This window comes from Odontesthes bonariensis, chromosome 12 (genome assembly GCF_027942865.1).
Source record: "Odontesthes bonariensis isolate fOdoBon6 chromosome 12, fOdoBon6.hap1, whole genome shotgun sequence".
In the NCBI taxonomy this organism is placed as follows: Eukaryota; Metazoa; Chordata; class Actinopteri; order Atheriniformes; family Atherinopsidae; genus Odontesthes; species Odontesthes bonariensis.
This window is the reverse complement of record NC_134517.1, coordinates 34,280,172-34,297,787: the sequence shown is the minus strand read 5'-3', so window position 1 is coordinate 34,297,787 and position 17,616 is coordinate 34,280,172. Positions and strand designations below refer to the sequence as shown.

The following is a 17,616-nucleotide window of genomic DNA, read 5'->3' as shown; positions in this document are numbered from 1 at the left end:
TAAAAAATACGCCAGCAAAACTGTCCTCATAAAATACATTTTCAACACCTTACCTTTTCCCCCCCACGAATAGATTATTATCTATGTTATTATTATGATTAAAATAAATGAGAAACGATGTTTCCTCTGTTTTATCAGGTTGGTTTTTTACTGCCCAATTACTTTCCCTCCCCAGTTTAATTAAAAAAAAAAAGAAAGGATATAATATTAAGTACTCCCGTTTTTGATAAATAACCTAATGTGAACCTTTGGGCAACATTCCTCTGGTGTTTACCTGTGCTTTCTATTCTTTTACCAAGATTTTTGAGAGAAAAATAATCATCTTTTATGGAACTGTTTGAGGAAGGTTTCTCAAAGCTGAAACAAATAAACAATTTTCAGCCTTGAAATGGCTTTTTAGAAAGAAGAACCCTTAGAGAACCTTTGCGGAAAAGATGTCTAAAATTTTCAGGATGTGCCCTAATAGAACAATTTGTGGAAGGTTTCCTTATCAAGGTTCTAAAGGAATAATAACTTTCCAGAAACTTCCATGGAACGTTTTCAAGGGCTTAGCTGAAGTTCTGAGGAAGAACACTCCCAAGAGGTTGTCCCGAAGGTTTCAAATGTGTAATAACCAACTAGAAACCTTCAATGAATGCCCATCCATACCTGTTTAACCTGTGGGGGGGATGGGGCCTATCCCAGCTGTCATTGGGCAGGAGGCAGGGCCACACAGGGCCACACAACCGTCCACATTTAGTCATCAATTAACCCAACTTGCATGTTTTTGGACGGTTGGGAGGAAGCCGGAGTACAAATGTTCTCTTCTGGTAAATGATTAAATGTTAAAGAATAAAAAACCACACAGGAGGCACCTTTGGAAAACATTCATTGAAGAATATCCCACAATCAGATCTGGTGTAAAGGCTTTATCAGCATACCTTCGGGTGTGTTCTTTTAGTGTTTGTTAACGATTTATTCAACTGAAGGCTGAAGGTTATCTGCTTGTTTGATTCTGATTATTCCTCTCTCTATTCAGTATTTTCAGATGTATTTTATTTTATTTTTTTTACAACATATGCCCGTGTTTGTCTTCTGTGTACGACAGTCAGCGTTTTCTCGTCGGGAATGTGCAAACTGATTGAATCCTGGCCAATAAAACAAAAGGAGAACGCGATTGTTGTTCTGCTCTTTTCTCAGGGGGGGTTGACAATGCGACACTCAGTGCGCATGCGCCCCTTTTTACAGGAAGCGCCGCTCTCTCCCACCAGCTGATAAGCTAAAAAACTGTCAACAGAGAAGCCTGCGGTACCTGCGCCGCTGAAACGGCAGAATAAACGGTAAATATCCGCCTGTTTTGCTCTGGTTTTGAACATGTAGTCCAGCTGAACCGGCTGGAGGTCGGCCTGTTCGGCTGGGCGTCGAAAATATTGAGCTCAGATTTCAGGTCGTTTCGTCCCGTTAGCACACAACGCGAGATAGGCGCTAATGATGGTGTGTGTTGGGTGGTGTTTCAGTGTTTCAGGCGGTGCATGTGCTGCAGTGATGGAGCCGGGGACTGATGGGTGGATGAGGTGGGACACGGGGATTAGAGGCGCAGCACAGGGGCGATTTTAGGATCTGGTCTTCAGGGGTGCCCAGGCCCCCAGTGCTCACAGAGGCACATTATTTCTCACTAATTGAGGCGAACTAGTACATTTATCAATTTTGGAGCTGTATTAGTTTTGCTTTGAGGTGTGTTTTCCCCTAGCCTGGGAATTCCCATGCTGCTTTGCGCGCGATTTCATTCACACTGCAAAGGCAGCCTGGAAACCACCGCCCTTATTTTTGCCTGAGTTAGGGAACCAATCACAGAACGGGGGGGGCAGCAAGACGACGCCAACGTCTATGCGCGACACCGAAGCTTGTAGAGTGTTAATCCAACATGGCAGCGGACACAACGTTACCGTTCGATGCAGCCTTAGAAAGTGTTTTAAGTAGCTTAGAACGCCAGTTTACTTTTAAAAAAGAGCAACGTTTGGCGTTGAAAGATTTCATTGCCTTCTTCCTCGTCGAATTTCTGTCGCTCTACATACGTCATCTGGTATAAGTGATACAATTGGCTATGAATCGCGCGCAAAGCAGCATGGGAAGAACCCGACGCCATTTGATAGACATTCGTAGCGCCCAATAAACGGCTCTAGGCATTCCTAAACCACGCCTCAAATATGAGAAAATGCACACCTAGTTCCCAGACCACCATCTCATCGAGATGTGGACGCGTCAGCCAGGCTAGTTTTCCCCTACTACATTCAATTTTGACCTCTTCATTTCAAAAGACTTGTGGCTCGACAGGGATAACAGAGAGCCTGAGACAAATATTGAAGATAACTCAACATTTACTTTGGGAGTAAAGAGTTAAAACAAAAACAAATGCTAGAAAATAGATAAAATGGTCACTAAAATAATGCATCCTTGAGCAAAAAAAATGTGTTTTTGCATAATACAATATTTTAGGGTATTTTTAGTGCCTTCGCCGTTAAACTCACACTCTCTGAGCCGGAGTGGGCCGTGGTTTCCCCACATTCATGGCCGGGGGGGACACATCGCTAAGCGTGGCAGCAACTCTGCCGGCACGTCAGGCGTCCAGCCGCCGTGTAAAATCCAATCTGTGGACTTCATGGATGCTCTGAATCGGACCTCTGTTGACCGAGTTAACGCGTGAACACAGGGGACGTTCACAGATGGAGGATGATGAAGTAACAGATGGATTTTCTCTAAATACCCCCCCCATTCTTCTATCTTTTGTTGGGGGGCATTTATCAGAACTCCACCCATTCTCATAAAACTCATCTTTAGACTTTAATCTTTTTTTTTGGAATCTGTGTATAAGGTGGCCTAAAGCTACATTTGTAATGTCACGTTGAGGAAAATGTTCCCATAAATGGAAACCACTCAGTTTGGAAGCTTCTTCTACTACCTCGCCTTGTATTTTATGCAAATGAAGCCTCTTTAGGTCTGAAACTGGAATAATTTGTAAATGATAAAGGTCTCAGTTCCATCTTGTTGCTGTTTTTCATTTGATAACATGATTAATAATCATTTTAACCTTAATATTGACCGTTTTCACAGATAAAAACTCTTTGTTTCTGGACTGAAATCCAGATGTTTTGCAGCAGAATCACCAGTCTTCGTCGGTCCCAGTCGATGGACACCCTTTTCTTTTAAAACTCCCAGATTTTTTATGAATTTAATTTGTATTTTACAATCATCTTCCTCCCTCTTTCTCCTCAGCTTCAGCTTGCCCTGCAGGGAGATTAAGCAGCTCTGACGAAGTGAAGACATGAAAGCATCTTCAGATTATAAACTTCACGGTGGAAGCATTAAGTTATTAAGTAGAACAAAACTAGAACTAAGCATCAATGTGACATTTAGACAGAAGGTTGCTGCCTCATATTAAACAGACTCTGAGCTGCAAATAAAGTTTAAAATGTGTTCATTCGCTCATCAGACAGTCGATCCAACTATCTGACAGAGCCGCTGTGCGTTTCTCCTGAGCGATAAAACTCTGTTTAGCATAAATCTTTACTTGTAAATAACATCATGATAATTTAGGAGAGCATTAAGTGTTTTGCTGAGTCAGAGTTTCTCCATCTGCAGCCAAACCAGTCACAGTTCATGCAGCCAAAAAACCAGCAGCAGCTCTTAAATTTAGGTCAATACAGATGAACAACAGCACATGACGTGTTACAGTGTCATTATTTATCGAACAAAAACTGAGACAAAGGGTTATTAGGCCATTTCCAAACTATCTGGAGTCCATCGTTCTACAGAGAGAAAGATTATTCACAGGTGGAAAACATTCAGGACAGCTGTCAATCTTCCCAGGAGTGGACGTCCCAGCAAGGTCACCCCAAGGTCAGAAACCCAAGAGCTACATCTCAGACTCTGCGGGCCTCAGTCAGCATGTTAAAGGTTAAAGGTCACCCCAAGGTCAGAAACCCAAGAGCTACATCTCAGACTCTCTGGGCCTCAGTCAGCATGTTAAAGGTTAAAGGTCACCCCAAGGTCAGAAACCCAAGAGCTACATCTCAGACTCTGCAGGCCTCAGTCAGCATGTTAAAGGTTAAAGGTCACCCCAAGGTCAGAAACCCAAGAGCTACATCTCAGACTCTGCAGGCCTCAGTTAGCATGTTAAAGGTTAAAGGTCACCCCAAGGTCAGAAACCCAAAGAGCTACATCTCAGACTCTGCCGGCCTCAGTCAGCATGTTAAAGGTTAAAGGTTCCCCCAAGGTCAGAAACCCAAAGAGCTACATCTCAGACTCTGCGGGCCTCAGTCAGCATGTTAAAGGTTAAAGGTCACCCCAAGGTCAGAAACCCAAGAGCTACATCTCAGACTCTGCAGGCCTCAGTTAGCATGTTAAAGGTTAAAGGTCACCCCAAGGTCAGAAACCCAAGAGCTACATCTCAGGCTCTGCGGGCCTCAGTTAGCATGTTAAAGGTTAAAGGTCATGACAGCACAGTTAGAAACAGACTGAACAGGTATGGCTTGTGTGTAAGGGCTGCAGGAGAAAGCCTCTTCTCTCTAAAAAGAACATGGCAGCACAGCTTAGGTTTGCAAAGCTGCATCTGAACAAACCACAAGACTTCTGGAACAATGTCCTTTGGACAGAGCAGACCAAAGTGGAGATGTTTGCTCATAATGCACAGCAGCATGTTTGGAGGAAACCAAACACAGCATATCAGCACAAACACCTCACACCAGCTGTCAAGCACGGTGGTGGAGGGCTGATGATCTGGGCTTTTCTTTGTCTTCAGACCTTAACGAAACCTTTCCGTTCCCCACAGAGACCAAACGAGGTGCAGACACCGTCGGCGAGACTCGACCGGTCTGTTTGGGAGGCAACGTGAGCGACTGACACCCCACCGCTCCAGGGAGGAGGCCCAGCCCCCCTGCTGCCCCCCCGCACAGGTCGGTATGAGCTCCAGAGGGAGCGGCGGCCGCTCCAACGGCACGCTACCACAGACCAAGATCTGCCAGTTCAAGCTGGTGCTGCTGGGGGACATGGCCGTGGGCAAGTCCAGCCTGGTGCTGCGCTTCGTCAAGGGACAGTTCGACGAGTTCCAGGAGACGACCATCGGAGGTGAGGCGCCGCCCTGCGGGTCGGGGGCCGCCCTGCGGGTCAGGGGCCGCCCTGCGGGTCAGGGGCCGCCCTGCGGGTCAGGTGCCGCCCTGCGGGTCAGGGGCCGCCCTGCGGGTCAGGTGCCGCCCTGCGGGTCGGGGGCCGGTGGGGGGCTCTGAGAACGCCTGCTGACCTGTGGTTTTCTCCTGTGTGCCCAGCTGCTTTCCTGGCTCAGTCGGTGTGTCTGGACGACACCACGGTGAAGTTTGAGATCTGGGACACTGCGGGACAGGAGCGATACCACAGCCTGGCGCCCATGTACTACCGCGGAGCTCAGGCCGCCATCGTCGTGTTTGACATCACCAAGCCGGTACGTGAGGACGCAATGCTAACAAAGATGTGTTTGATTTCTCACCCCGGGGATAATTTAGCTCAGTTACTGGCTGAGTTCGAAACCGCATTCTACATACTGCATACTACATACTGCATACTACATACTTCCATACTACATACTTCCATACTGCATACTTCCATACTTCATACTACATACTGCATACTACATACTACATACTTCCATACTGCATACTTCCATACTGCATACTTCCATACTACATACTGCATACTACATACTGCATACTGATCGATCAGACAGTATGCAGAGCGTTTACCCACAATGCATTTCGCTCCTGCCCGAGCCGAAATCAGCCGGCCTGAAGCTGATTTCTCTTAAGCTCTAAACTCTGTAAACTTTAGCAACATTTGAAACATTTTCAGGAGAGAAAGTAGTCGTTTAGATCCCCAACTTGTTGAAAACCTGACAAAATACCGGCTGTTTACAATTTTGTTGCCACGAATTCGGCGCTACTAAAGCTAGCCGCAGTGAGCAACGCACTTCCTGTTATTTTCACAAAATAAAATACCCGTTGCCTTTTATCATAGGGAAAGCCATTACGATACAATTGGTGCTTTTGTTTTGAAAACAGGAAGTGAACCTACCCTCGTTGTAGCTAGCTTGAAACTGCCGTTTTGACAGGAAATGACGATCGGCGACGTCACGTTACGTTGCATCTTGGGTAGTTTGAGTATGAGTAGTAACCTCATGATGCATACCCAACATTTTAGGAGAATCTAGTATGCATCCGGGAACTTAAAAAGTTAAAGTCAGTATGAGGTTTAGAACACAGCCACTGTTTAATAAGTGAAATCCTCTGTTTATTTCGAGTCAATAAAAGGTTTTATGTTTCAGGTAGGGCTGGGCGAGTTAACTCGTTATTATCGCGTTTAACGTGTTAGCTATTTAAAGCCGATAAATATTTTATCGCGCATTAACGCAGGTTTTATTATAAAAGTAAAAGTCTGCTGCTGTCTGCTGTGGAACAGGAAAAGAAAGTAATCGGCGGATCCACCAAACATGGAGAAGGGTACGGAACTTTTACTCGGCCATTTTCATTTTAAAGTTCTTCCAGACGGCGGAGTCGACAGAACCAAAGTCATCTGTAAACTCTGCCAAGTTGAATTGTCTTCTCAGCGTAGTAGTTCCAGTCTAAAATATCACTTAAAGGCAAAACACACAACTGATAGCAGCAAGTCATTCAAGGAAACAGACAGTGGAGCGAGGCTTCTACATAAAAACTACAGAAAGATGCTGATGTTAAAAGTGTGTTTGCACAACAAATGTTATGGCACTTTCATTCATATGGCAGCACATTTAAAATAAAGCTAAATGCTAAAAGCTATACGCTACTTTTGGATTCATTTTTGGATTCTGCGTACAAATGCGATTAATCGTGATTAATCAGGGAAATATGCGATTAATTAGATAAAAAATTTTAATCGTTGCCCAGCCCCAGTTTCAGGACTTGATTTAAAAAGTCACCTGGTCTTCCATAGGTTTAAAAAATGAGGTAAATGCAACCTCACCTCTTACCTCTGAACCCTGCAGGAGACCTTTGAGCGAGCCAAGGCCTGGGTGAAGGAGCTGCAGCGACAGGCCAGCCCCAACATCGTTATCGCCCTGGCTGGAAACAAGGCTGACCTGGCTGAGAAGAGGCTGGTGGAGTACGAGGTAACGCACCGCTGTTCGCCTCACCCAAGTCACCAATGATTGGACGGGATGCTTAATGTGTGTTAAACTTGCGTTAAGAAAGCAGCACCGTCTCTGCGTGCAGCTGGAGGAGGCGGTCAGTTTGTTGCTGGCAGCGATCGGCATCAGAACCATCTGAGCTGCTTGGAAAAAATGTCGACACGTTCCAAGTGAGACGAGTTGTCCACCAGCGTTCCGGGCAGCTTGTTGTGCGAGGGCAAAGGAAGGCGTCGTCATGGCGACGCTCACACGGATCACTTTTAATCAATCGGTGCGATCGGAATAAAAAAAAAAACCCGGAATCAGATCGGACACGGACAATTTGAAGTTTACAGACTGACATTTGATGCGTTTGCACGTTTATTTGTGCACTTCTGTTCTGATCAAGGTTTTTTCAGGTGAAGATATTCCTATTCTATGATTATTTCCTACCAATAACACCTGGATTTGTACTCTTAAATGATGTGAAATGACTGTCTTCCTGTGTAAGATGGCTTGTTTGCCTGGTCTAATTAATCTTTTTTTTTGTGATTTAGACACAGTGTGGGAGTTTATTCTGCTGTAAACCAGCAGGAAAGTGTATAATTAGTCTTATTCTTTCTCTGGAGATGGAATAAACATGTTATAAACAAAGTTTCCTAAAAGGTGCAAACAGGAAAGCTGGTTTTGGGTTAACTCACTTAATGACGAGTCTCCCACGAACCTGCCTCAGACTTTCCCTGTTTCACTTCTTCTTCATGTGACTGTGAGTTAGTAACTGTGTTAGATTCAGTCAGTTCTGCTGGAAACTCCTGAAATCAAACACTAACTGTTGTGTGGCTTGTTAGAAACACTCCTTTTATGATGACCACTGTTTTAATGACTGACTCCATCTTTGTGGGGAAGGAGGCCCAGACGTACGCTGAAGACACCGGCCTGCTGTTTATGGAGACATCCGCCAAGACGGCCATGAATGTGAACGAGCTCTTCCTGGCGATCGGTGAGACTCCCGATTTTACATTTAATTTAGCTTATTTCACTTTCAGATCCTGTTCATCTGCTGTAGATAGTTCTTTAGGCCTGACACTTCTTCTTCTGTCCTCCACTTGTCCAGTTTCCTCAAATGTTTTAAGGACACACTGCACACCATGCTGAGATATGCCAAGTTTTCAGCTAACAGCTCTTTGGGAATCACCTTGTTGCTGCAGAAATCCCGTTTTCTGTCTGTCACACTGTGTTATCTTTGCTGTTTTTCACACATGCAGCTAAAGAAATGGGAACAAATCTTAATTCCAGTCTAAAACCGACAAAAAGCTTCTAGATTATTCATTTCTGGTGGCATAAAACAGTTTAATCATCTAATTTATATTAATTGTTCCATAATTAGTCATTAGATTATATCTTATATTCCTTTTTTAAGCTTTAAATTGAATCTTATTTACTTTTTCTTGATGTTGAATAACATATAATTCTTATTATTGTCTGTTTTTTTCCTACTTTTAGACGTGATAACGTTCATTATGTTGGGATTAGGATTTTTTTTAAACTGAATTTCTTATATTAATTTGACTCTTTTGGAAACTGAAAGCAGTTTTAAACGTAGATGTACAAAAAAGTTGAAACTATGAAGCTGTTTTTCACAGATGCAGCTAAAGAAATGGGAACAAATGATGTGTCTCTGTGACAGGCTGCTGGGAACAAAGTGCCTAAAGATCCAGTTTAAAATGGCTTCTTTGCTAAGTTGTCTGTTCTGTGTGGACACAACACTGGTTCATCCCTTGAGTTAGGAGCCTTTTTCCTGCCTGAATGGTTCACAGCTCAGAGTTAAGTGGCTTAATTAAGAAAAAATGGGCTGAAAATGAGGGAAAAAAGCAGAAAATGTCCAAAGAAAAACTTTGAAAGACCTTTAGAAAGCTGGAGAACTATCGATGACGACCACTTTAAAGTAAATTAGGGCTGATCAGGAAGTTTAAACAGTTTAAACAGCATTATAAATTTAGTATATTTGACCTTTATTTGAGTTGATAAACACTTAAACAGTTTTAAGACTGATTTATTGTTCAAGTTGCTTTTAAAACAAAAACTTTTACGACTTTATCAGGTATTAAATGTTATTTTCTGATAATTAACTTTAATCTCAGAGTCGTTTCTGCATTATTTTTGCTGTTTTTCACAGATGCAGCTAAAGAAATGGGAACAAATGATGTGTCTCTGTGACAGGCTGCTGGGAACAAAGTGCCTAAAGATCCAGTTTAAAACGGCTTCTTTGCTGAGTTGGACACAACACTGGTTCATCCCTTGAGTTAGGAGCCTTTTTCCTGCCTGAATGGTTTGGTTCATAGGTTAGAGTTAAGTGGCTTAACAAAGAAAAAACACAAGAACCGAACTAACAAACAACTTTGAAGACCTTCAGAAAACCTGGAGAACTGTTCCTGGAGGCCACTTTAAGAGATTACATAATAAAGCTGGGCTGCTTGGAAGCTGAAAATAAAGAAACGAGTGAAAAAAAAAGTGAAGTCGGATCCAAGTATTTCAGTCTGAAACATCTTTTCTTCTGTTCCAGCAAAAAAGATGCCAAAAACAGACACCCAGAACCCGACACACGCAGCGCGGCACCGGGGAGTCAACCTCCAGGACCCCGACGCTCACTCCACCCGAGCCTGCTGCGGCGGCGGGAACTAGCACTCCACCCCCCCCACCCCACCCCACCCGCGTTCCACCATCCGCACCAACACCGCCCCTCAATCATCTCGTCTCCTCCAACCAGTTCAGAGCGGTGAGCCCGATGTGGGGAAACCACGGCGTCCACTCACCCCGTTCCCTGCATCCAGAAACCCAAAGGAGATGAAGACGGACAGATGGTGGACGGAGGAGCGACCGACGGCTCCCACGATGCTTTTTTGGAAATGACAAAGACTTGAGAAGAACGCGGGGGACAGCGGCGAGCCCGTTGTAGTATTTAGCACTGATTGTGAGGCTTCAGTCTGCAGACTGAACAGCACACGCTGGTGAACGGACCGCTCAGAGGCCGCTTCCTCCTTCCCATCACCGCTCGCTGCTGCTCGCTTCGCCCTCGTTCCCCAATCGATCAAACCATGCTGTGAATAACGCCACACATCTTGCACCCCCCGGAATGATCCGTAACCCTTCTGTGATGTTTCCAGGACAGTTTGTTCGTATATTTAGTCCCGTGTTTAGACTCCCCGAGGCCCGTCCGTCTATCCGGGTAGAAATATTTAAACTAAGCAGATTTACCCAGACGTTTGGTCTTTAAAACAACCGACGAGCTGGCGTTCCTCGTGAATAAATCGGGTCCAACAGACCAGCAACAACGTAGAATTAACAGAGCATTCATTTTTTTATTTCTCCTAATTTAACGAGCAGGAAATGTTAGAAAATGTCTGTGATGGGGAACCCAAAGAAGTTTAGCATCAAAAACAAAGAATCCTGCTTTGAATCGATTGTTTGGCGTTTGCAGTGAGCGACGGGGGCCATTTTAACTCAGATTACAGGCCCCCGTAGGAGCATAAACGTGTCCCTCGTCCGTCTCACGATGATCTTTAGACGGTTTTTATGGCTCTTAAATCCAGAGCCGGTCGTCTTGTTGGTTAGCTGTCCGAAGAGAACGGCTAAAGAATGGATGAAAACACAAAAACAGAAGTGCCTACTCCCAGTTTTCTGTTTTTCCATCTTCGGGGTTTGTTTCAGCGTGTGCTTCGTAGACAAAAAGCAGGAAAGCTGCCCCCCCCCCCCCCCCCTCCTCCCCCCACATTGGCTCGTACCACAACCCGACAGCTTGGCGCTCGCCTCATCATTCGGCTGCACTGTGTTGGCTCTTTGTATGGATGTAGAGAGATCTTGTCGAATACACTGTATGTTGTATATTGTCTTAATTTTACTGGAAGTGTTTGATGATTTTAGCAGAGCACACTTATGAAAGGATGGCTCAAAGGACTCTAATCGATGTTATAAATCTGTCTGATTTGAACAAGCGTTGGTGTCCAGAGGAATCTTTTTTTGTTCTGCTTTATTCTCGGCATCAAAAACCATGTATTAAAAAAAGAAAAGAGAATCCCAATCATATTCCAGTTAGTGTACGAATGAAAGCTAAAGAAACACGACCTTAACGGCTCATTGTGTTCAATAAACTCAATCACAAGTGCATTCTACAGTCGGTTGATTTGGGGGGGCTTCCTTCCTCTCAGAACAACAACGCCGCCATTTCTGAAAGAGCTTACTGTGTGCCGGTCAACATTTGGTCAAAATTATTTGCATTTCAATATCAACAACCAACTCCAACAACAGTCTTTCTCTCTCGGTCGCCATCGTTCGCTGTGAGGAGTGGAACGAGCCGGAAGGTGAACAACCAATCAGCCACTTTCACCATAGACGTAAGAGATTGGGTCGTCTAGCGTAGCGCCGCCTGCTGATCGGGAGGTGAACTGCCTTGTGTATCCGACATCCCGATGGAGAACTTCGAAAGGTTTACAGCCTCTGCGTGACCACGGAGTACTGAGGCCTTAAAGGGATAGTTCGCCTCTTTTGACATGAAGCTGTATGACATCCCATATCAGCAACATCATTTATGAACATCTTCCTACCCCCTGCTGCGTCCTGTGAGCAGAGTTCCAGCCTCGTTTTGGTGTTGATGAAGGTAGTCCGGCTAGTTGGCTGGGGTTTAAAAAATAAAGCGTTTTGCTTCTCAAAACAATATGTGTTCAACAGAGTAATACATTTGCATCACAAAATGGTTCTCCAGGAAAAAGTCAGACCTCACAATCGCTTGGCCCTATTTTCTCTCCCTTCATATCACTGCCTGCTGTGCAGACCGAAGTGCAGACCGAAGTGCAGACCGAGCAGTCCCCTGAGAAAATGGCGATTGTGAGGTCGGACTTTTTCCTGGAGAACGATTTTGTGATGCAAATGTATTACTCTTTTGAACGCATATTATTTTGAGAAGCAAGACGCTTTATTTTTTAAACCCCAGCCAACTAGCCGGACTACCTTCATCAACACCAAAACGAGGCTGGAACTCTGCTCACAGGACGCAGCAGGGGGTAAGAAGATGTTCAGAAATGATGTTGCTGATATGGGATGTTACACAGCTTCATGTCAAAAGAGGCAAACTATCCCTTTAAGGCCGACCTGTTGCATCACCGACCAAAGCCTTGTTTCCACTATGCAGTCCGGTACGGGTCGGTTCAGAACGGTTCTCTTATTTCAGTGTCTCCATTACCACCAAAGCGTACCGGTTCCATGGAACCCGTTACCATGTCTGTAACCCTTCTGCTTGGGGTACCGAGCACACGGGACCGGTTCCAGGCTCTGCTCTGCGTTGTTGGTGAGGAGGCTGTGCAGCCGGAGCTCGATGGCGCTGTGCCAAACCAAAAAGTTTTCCAGACGATTGACGCAAAAATGGCAGAGAGTGGTTTCAACCGGACCGCGAGCCGGTGTGGCTTTAAGCTGAAGAAGCTCGGAGGTGGTTCCAGATTATGGATGTTTGCTGTTATTTGCTATTTACGCTTCGGCACGCACTCCGCCCACCCCTGAGGGTCCCCCAGTGGGAATGCAAGCTGACCCCAAAGCCCCAAAGTTTACACGCGTTTTAAAACGTTAAGGAGTAGGTCAGTGTTTTCCTCAGCTTCTTCAGAGGAAGCCTCGTTGCATTTAGGTGAGAATCATCTTGTTTTTCTTGTTTGTTCGTTAGCAGGAAATATTAAAGTGGTTGGGGATGGCAGGACTTTTCGGAGGGTTTAACCTCTGGTGTTGATCCAGATGTTAAAGCTGCTTTTCTTCGTAGAATCGTGACATTAAAATTAAAAAAAAAAAAAAAAAAAAAAAGGATATTTCCATCTTTTTGCCCTCTTTAATCATTGCTATTAAACTTGAAATTACAAAAAAATAACCCAAATCTGTTCTCTAAAATTTTCTTAGTCCGATTAAAATATATAAAAATGACATTTTAACAAAGAATGGTCGCAGCTGCGCCCGTCGGCGCCTTTGTTGTGCCTAAAACAGCTTTTACGGGCGGTTGTACTCCAGTCGGGGCAGCAATTCATAAATAAATGAAAAGTTTTACTCATGACCATAAAGCTGGAGAAGTGTCCGCTCGGAGCCTTCATCCTGAACCCTCACAGTCCTCGTCAGCTGCCGCCGTGTAGATGACCTGGTTCCGGCGTTTGATCCTGGGGGTGGGGCCTCTGCTGCCGGGGTCCGCGCCCTCGTTGCTGCTGCGTTTCAGGATGCGTGCGGCCGCGGGATCCTCGTCGGCGTCGCCACACCGTCCTACCTGTTCGGCTTCGGGCTGAGCCGGATCGGCTCTTGGGGTAGAGTGGGAGGGAGGCGGCAGGTTCATTGGGTGCAACAGATGAGCGGGCGAGACGTCCGATTTGGGCTCCGGCAGAACCATTCGGCTCGGCGTGCGGGTTTCGGCTTTGTCGGCCTTCTCCGCTGCTTTGGGCTCGTCTTCCTCCACCTCCTCCCACTCGTCCTCCAAAGTGATCTCATCTGGGTTGAACGAGCTCGACAATCCCGACGTGTCGGTGTGACACTCGCTGGGCTCGTCCGCGCTTCCTACGCTTTCGTCTTCGCCGTCGTCGTCCTCCCCGCCGGCGCCGCTCTGAAGCCGGCGCAGCTCGTCCCGGCTCCGCCCGGCCTGGGCGTAGATGTCCGTGAGGCCCAGCTTGGCGCAGAGCTCGGTCGTTTGAGGGTTGGTGTTATAGCTCGGCGTGGCGTACGGCTGGGGATGGTTGGGGTCGTAGGACGGTACCGTCTGGCTGAAGTTGTCAGGGATGTTGAGTTCGCCGCTGAGGTCCTCCATCACCTGCATCATGGCTGCCTCTGAAGCGCTGAAGTCCCACCTGACGGTTACAGAGAGTCCACGTTAAAAACAACTGTTTCTGTTTAAGCACGTTACAAGTTTGTTCACAATATTGTTTTCCTCCTATAAAGGTTTTAGAAACAGTTCTTCAAACTTTAAGCTTTTAAAACCAAGTTAACTTAAGTTGGTTAAAGGAATAGTTCGCCTCTTTTGACATGAAGCTGTATGACATCCCATATCAGCAACATCATTTCTGAACATCTTCTTACCCCCTGCTGCGTCCTGTGAGCAGAGTTCCAGCCTCGTTTTGGTGTTGATGAAGGTAGTCCGGCTAGTTGGCTGGGGTTTAAAAAATAAAGCGTTTTGCTTCTCAAAACAATATGCGTTCAACAGAGTAATACATTTGCATCACAAAATGGTTCTCCAGGAAAAAGTCAGACCTCACAATCTCTTGGCCCCATTTTCTCTCCCTTCGTATCACTGCCTGCTGCCGACAGCCGCACCTGTTACGGTGTTTGCTGCTCGGTCTACACAGCAGGCAGTGATACGAAGGGAGAGAAAATAGGGCCAAGCGAACTACCGGACTACCTTCATCAACACCAAAACTCAGCTGGAACTCTGCTCACAGGACGCAGCAGGGGGTAAGAAGATGTTCATAAATGATGTTGCTGATATGGGATGTCACACAGCTTCATGTCAAAAGAGGCGAACTGTCCCTTTAAGCTTAACCAAACTTAAACTTTTGGAGCGACAAAGGGAAAGAAGAGATCTTCCATTACCAGAAATCCTGCAGCGTTGAAGGTTTACAGAGATTCTACAAGCCCTAAACATCTGTGTACCGTTCGTGCAAGCCGTTGTTCTCCGGGGGATTCCAGGGATGAGGGGTGGTCCTCTGCAGACTGCCGGTGGCCTTCAGAATAGCGAGCCACTCCGGATCGTACTCCAGACCCTCAGATGAACTTGGTCTGTCTGGAACATCCACAATCTAAAACACACACACGTGGACGGTTGTTCAGAACTGTTAACCGATACTCCCGAGCGGAGACTGAGGTTTCCTCTCACCTGCAAGAACTCTCTGTAGGGCAGACATTTATCCAGAGACAGGAACTTGGTTACACGCGCGGCAGCGTTACCTTTGGGCTGAAGACAGGAGAAACTTAATATCAGCCAAGAAATGTGCGGAACTCAGACTCAGCTGTGCAGCCGTCTCTCTCACCTGATGCTGCATCATGGCAGCAAACTTCACATGAAGATGAGCAGAGAACCAGTAGCTGGGCTGGAGGTGAGCCAGGAGCTCCTCGGCAGGAGGACTCCCCAGAGTGTTCGTCTCCACTTCCTGACGCAGAAACTTCTTCTTGTGCAGCAGTTGCTTGGTGTTTCCGTAGTTGTAGATTCCACGAGGCCAGTCGTGGCTCATGAAAATGTCAACGGGCATCTGGATCTTTGTTGAAACAACACTTTACCAATCAACTCACGTTATCCACATCAATGCAGTATATACATGTAAATGTGCTTTATTTATACAGCCCTTTACAGACAATCCTTGCGGTGTACCAAAGTGCTTTACAGCAGGTAATAAATAAAGAGAAGAAGAAGTAAAAACAAATAAAAACAATAAAAGAACAGTGAAAGCAGTAAAATACAACAAAATCGAATAAGATAAAAGTGTCATCATACTACTGGGTGTTAAAAGCCATCCTAAATAAGCAGGTTTTTAGCCTAGATGTGAAGAGGCCAATAATAGATAACAATATCTGGATCAGGAGGGGAAAAAAGACAAATTCAATTAATGATATTCACCTGTTTTAGTCTAAAAACCTCGATGTTTCTGATGTGGTAGACGCTCCGAAGGGTGTCGGGATTGTATGGAGGGAATTCATGGTGACCTTGAAGAATACTCTTAGTGAGCACGAGTGTAACTTTCAACATTCAGAAACGAATAAAAAACATTTAAAAAAATACCCTTTCTGTAGTCGTGTTTTTTAAAGATTCCAGATAAGCCTCCGATTCTGATCCCTTTGTAGCGAACAACACCAGCGTAACCTGGAGACATACGGTAAAGTCAAGTGTGCGCTGTTATCAGACAGGAGGGTTGACTCAGGTGCTATCTGCTGGTCCTTACCAAGATAATAAATGTTGGGTGCCACCCAGCCTCCATACGGCAGCTCCTGCATGTGGTTGGAAGCCTCGTGGTTCCCTCCGATGAAGATGGTCAAAACTGGAGCCTTCTTCTCTCCAGAGTAGTATCTGCAACACAAGACGGTAATGCCAAAGTTTGACGTGCCCTTCCTCTGATATTCTTGAACAATGAACAAACGACAACAAGGAACCGACTTGTAAAAGGTCTGCATCGTCCTGTACTTGGCTGGCACCGCCATGCACTTCATGTCCCCCTCGTTTCGGACCGCCTGGAAGTCTCCACAGCAGAGCAGCAGGTCCACTTTGACCCCCTGCTTCTTCTCCAGGTAGTCGATGGTCTCGTAAATCTTGTCCAGCTCCCCATGGCAACAGCCTTCCACTGCGATCTTCATGCTGCGCAAACGGGCGACCTGCGGATTTGGGAAAAAGAAAATCACCACAGTTGAGCTTCAGTAGAACGAGAAAAACTCAACATTTATGTACAAAAATCTATCTAAACGACCAAACTGAACACGTAGGCTCTTTGTGTGAGTTTCCTGATGTTTTAAAAAATAACTGGAAGTCTAACAAATATAGATAAATATCTAGTTTGAGTCCTACTCAGTAGGTTTGCAGGTAAATGTCTACAGCTGGAACATGAGAGCAGAAGGCAAAGGATTAACTATTTTTATTTTATTTTATATTATTCTTTTCTATTTGCTTGTTTTTACTTTAATTGTTTAGATATATTTTACTGTATGCTGCTGCAACAACAATTTCCCAAATTGGGATGAATAAAGTACTTATCTATCTAATTACTTAAAATTATAGTGAAACGTTTTTTGTTTTTGTTGAATCTGTTGGTATTTATGTTGCCGTGGACAGAACCTTAGTAGGAATATCGAGTTTCACTTTCACAAGAAGGTGACCTGACTAAATAAAAGCCGTTTAACTGAGTAGCTCACCTGGACATACGTTGCCCTAATGTTTTAATCAGAGCCAATATTTTACCTGCTGTTACTTGGCAAACAAAACCCTTTGTAATAATACTGCTAACAATCTTACATTGTGCGTGTAATATCATGCAGGCGCGTTTTACAAGCAAATGAAGAGTTACAGTTAATAATGCACAACATGCGACAGCTAGCTAGGTAGCGCAGTTAAAAAGCTGTTAAGTCGTGGGGGAAAACGAGCCCACATATTCAGTACTTACCAGGAATCAATGTTCAACTAAAAAAAATGTATTTGTCCAAGTTTATAATCCATAAAGTTTCAAATTTGTTCGAGAAAACATGTTTCTGTCACAGGTCTCTAGCAGATAGCAACCGCTAGAACGAATTTTCCCACGTCGTTCCTGCTACCGACCACGCATGCGCAGTACTACCGCAAGCTGTTTTTGATACCCGGCCGCAGATTCCACAATCTGCGGGACTATTTATTTTTCTAATTTACGTGTTGTTTAATGTTCCTTGTTAAAAAATAAATTTTAACGGAGTATGTATTTTTTAATGTTTATTTTTTGTGTCGGGTGAAT

At 45.0% G+C, this 17,616-nt stretch overlaps 2 protein-coding genes across 2 annotated transcripts; one reads left to right on the top strand and one right to left on the bottom strand.

The window, feature by feature from the left end:
- Positions 1-1,213: 1,213 nt before the first annotated feature.
- Positions 1,214-10,895, top strand: rab5b (RAB5B, member RAS oncogene family). Its single transcript, XM_075480206.1, has 6 exons — positions 1,214-1,319; positions 4,808-5,103; positions 5,301-5,452; positions 7,025-7,147; positions 8,051-8,144; positions 9,708-10,895. The coding sequence occupies exons 2-6, from the start codon at positions 4,938-4,940 to the stop codon at positions 9,824-9,826; spliced, it is 654 nt and encodes a 217-aa protein (XP_075336321.1). The 5' UTR covers positions 1,214-1,319; positions 4,808-4,937; the 3' UTR covers positions 9,827-10,895.
- A 2,095-nt stretch (positions 10,896-12,990) lies between these two features.
- dbr1 (debranching RNA lariats 1) lies at positions 12,991-17,445 on the bottom strand. Its single transcript, XM_075480205.1, has 9 exons — positions 17,296-17,445; positions 16,299-16,513; positions 16,087-16,211; positions 15,927-16,007; positions 15,765-15,850; positions 15,181-15,405; positions 15,027-15,104; positions 14,804-14,949; positions 12,991-14,004 (listed from the first exon to the last, which is right to left on the bottom strand). Exons 2-9 carry the CDS (start codon positions 16,493-16,495, stop codon positions 13,263-13,265), a joined length of 1,680 nt encoding a protein of 559 aa, XP_075336320.1. The 5' UTR covers positions 16,496-16,513; positions 17,296-17,445; the 3' UTR covers positions 12,991-13,262.
- Positions 17,446-17,616: the final 171 nt, after the last annotated feature.

Coding starts and splice junctions, on each gene's coding strand:
- rab5b (XM_075480206.1), top strand. CDS start 4,938: ATGAGCTCCAGAGGGAGCGGCGGCCGCTCCAACGGCACGCTACCACAG. Junction 5,104..5,300: donor CCAGGAGACGACCATCGGAG/GTGAGGCGCCGC, acceptor CTGTGTGCCCAG/CTGCTTTCCTGGCTCAGTCG. Junction 5,453..7,024: donor TGTTTGACATCACCAAGCCG/GTACGTGAGGAC, acceptor TGAACCCTGCAG/GAGACCTTTGAGCGAGCCAA.
- dbr1 (XM_075480205.1), bottom strand. CDS start 16,495: ATGAAGATCGCAGTGGAAGGCTGTTGCCATGGGGAGCTGGACAAGATT. Junction 15,851..15,926: donor AAAACACGACTACAGAAAGG/GTATTTTTTTAA, acceptor GTATTCTTCAAG/GTCACCATGAATTCCCTCCA. Junction 15,105..15,180: donor CTGCCATGATGCAGCATCAG/GTGAGAGAGACG, acceptor TCCTGTCTTCAG/CCCAAAGGTAACGCTGCCGC.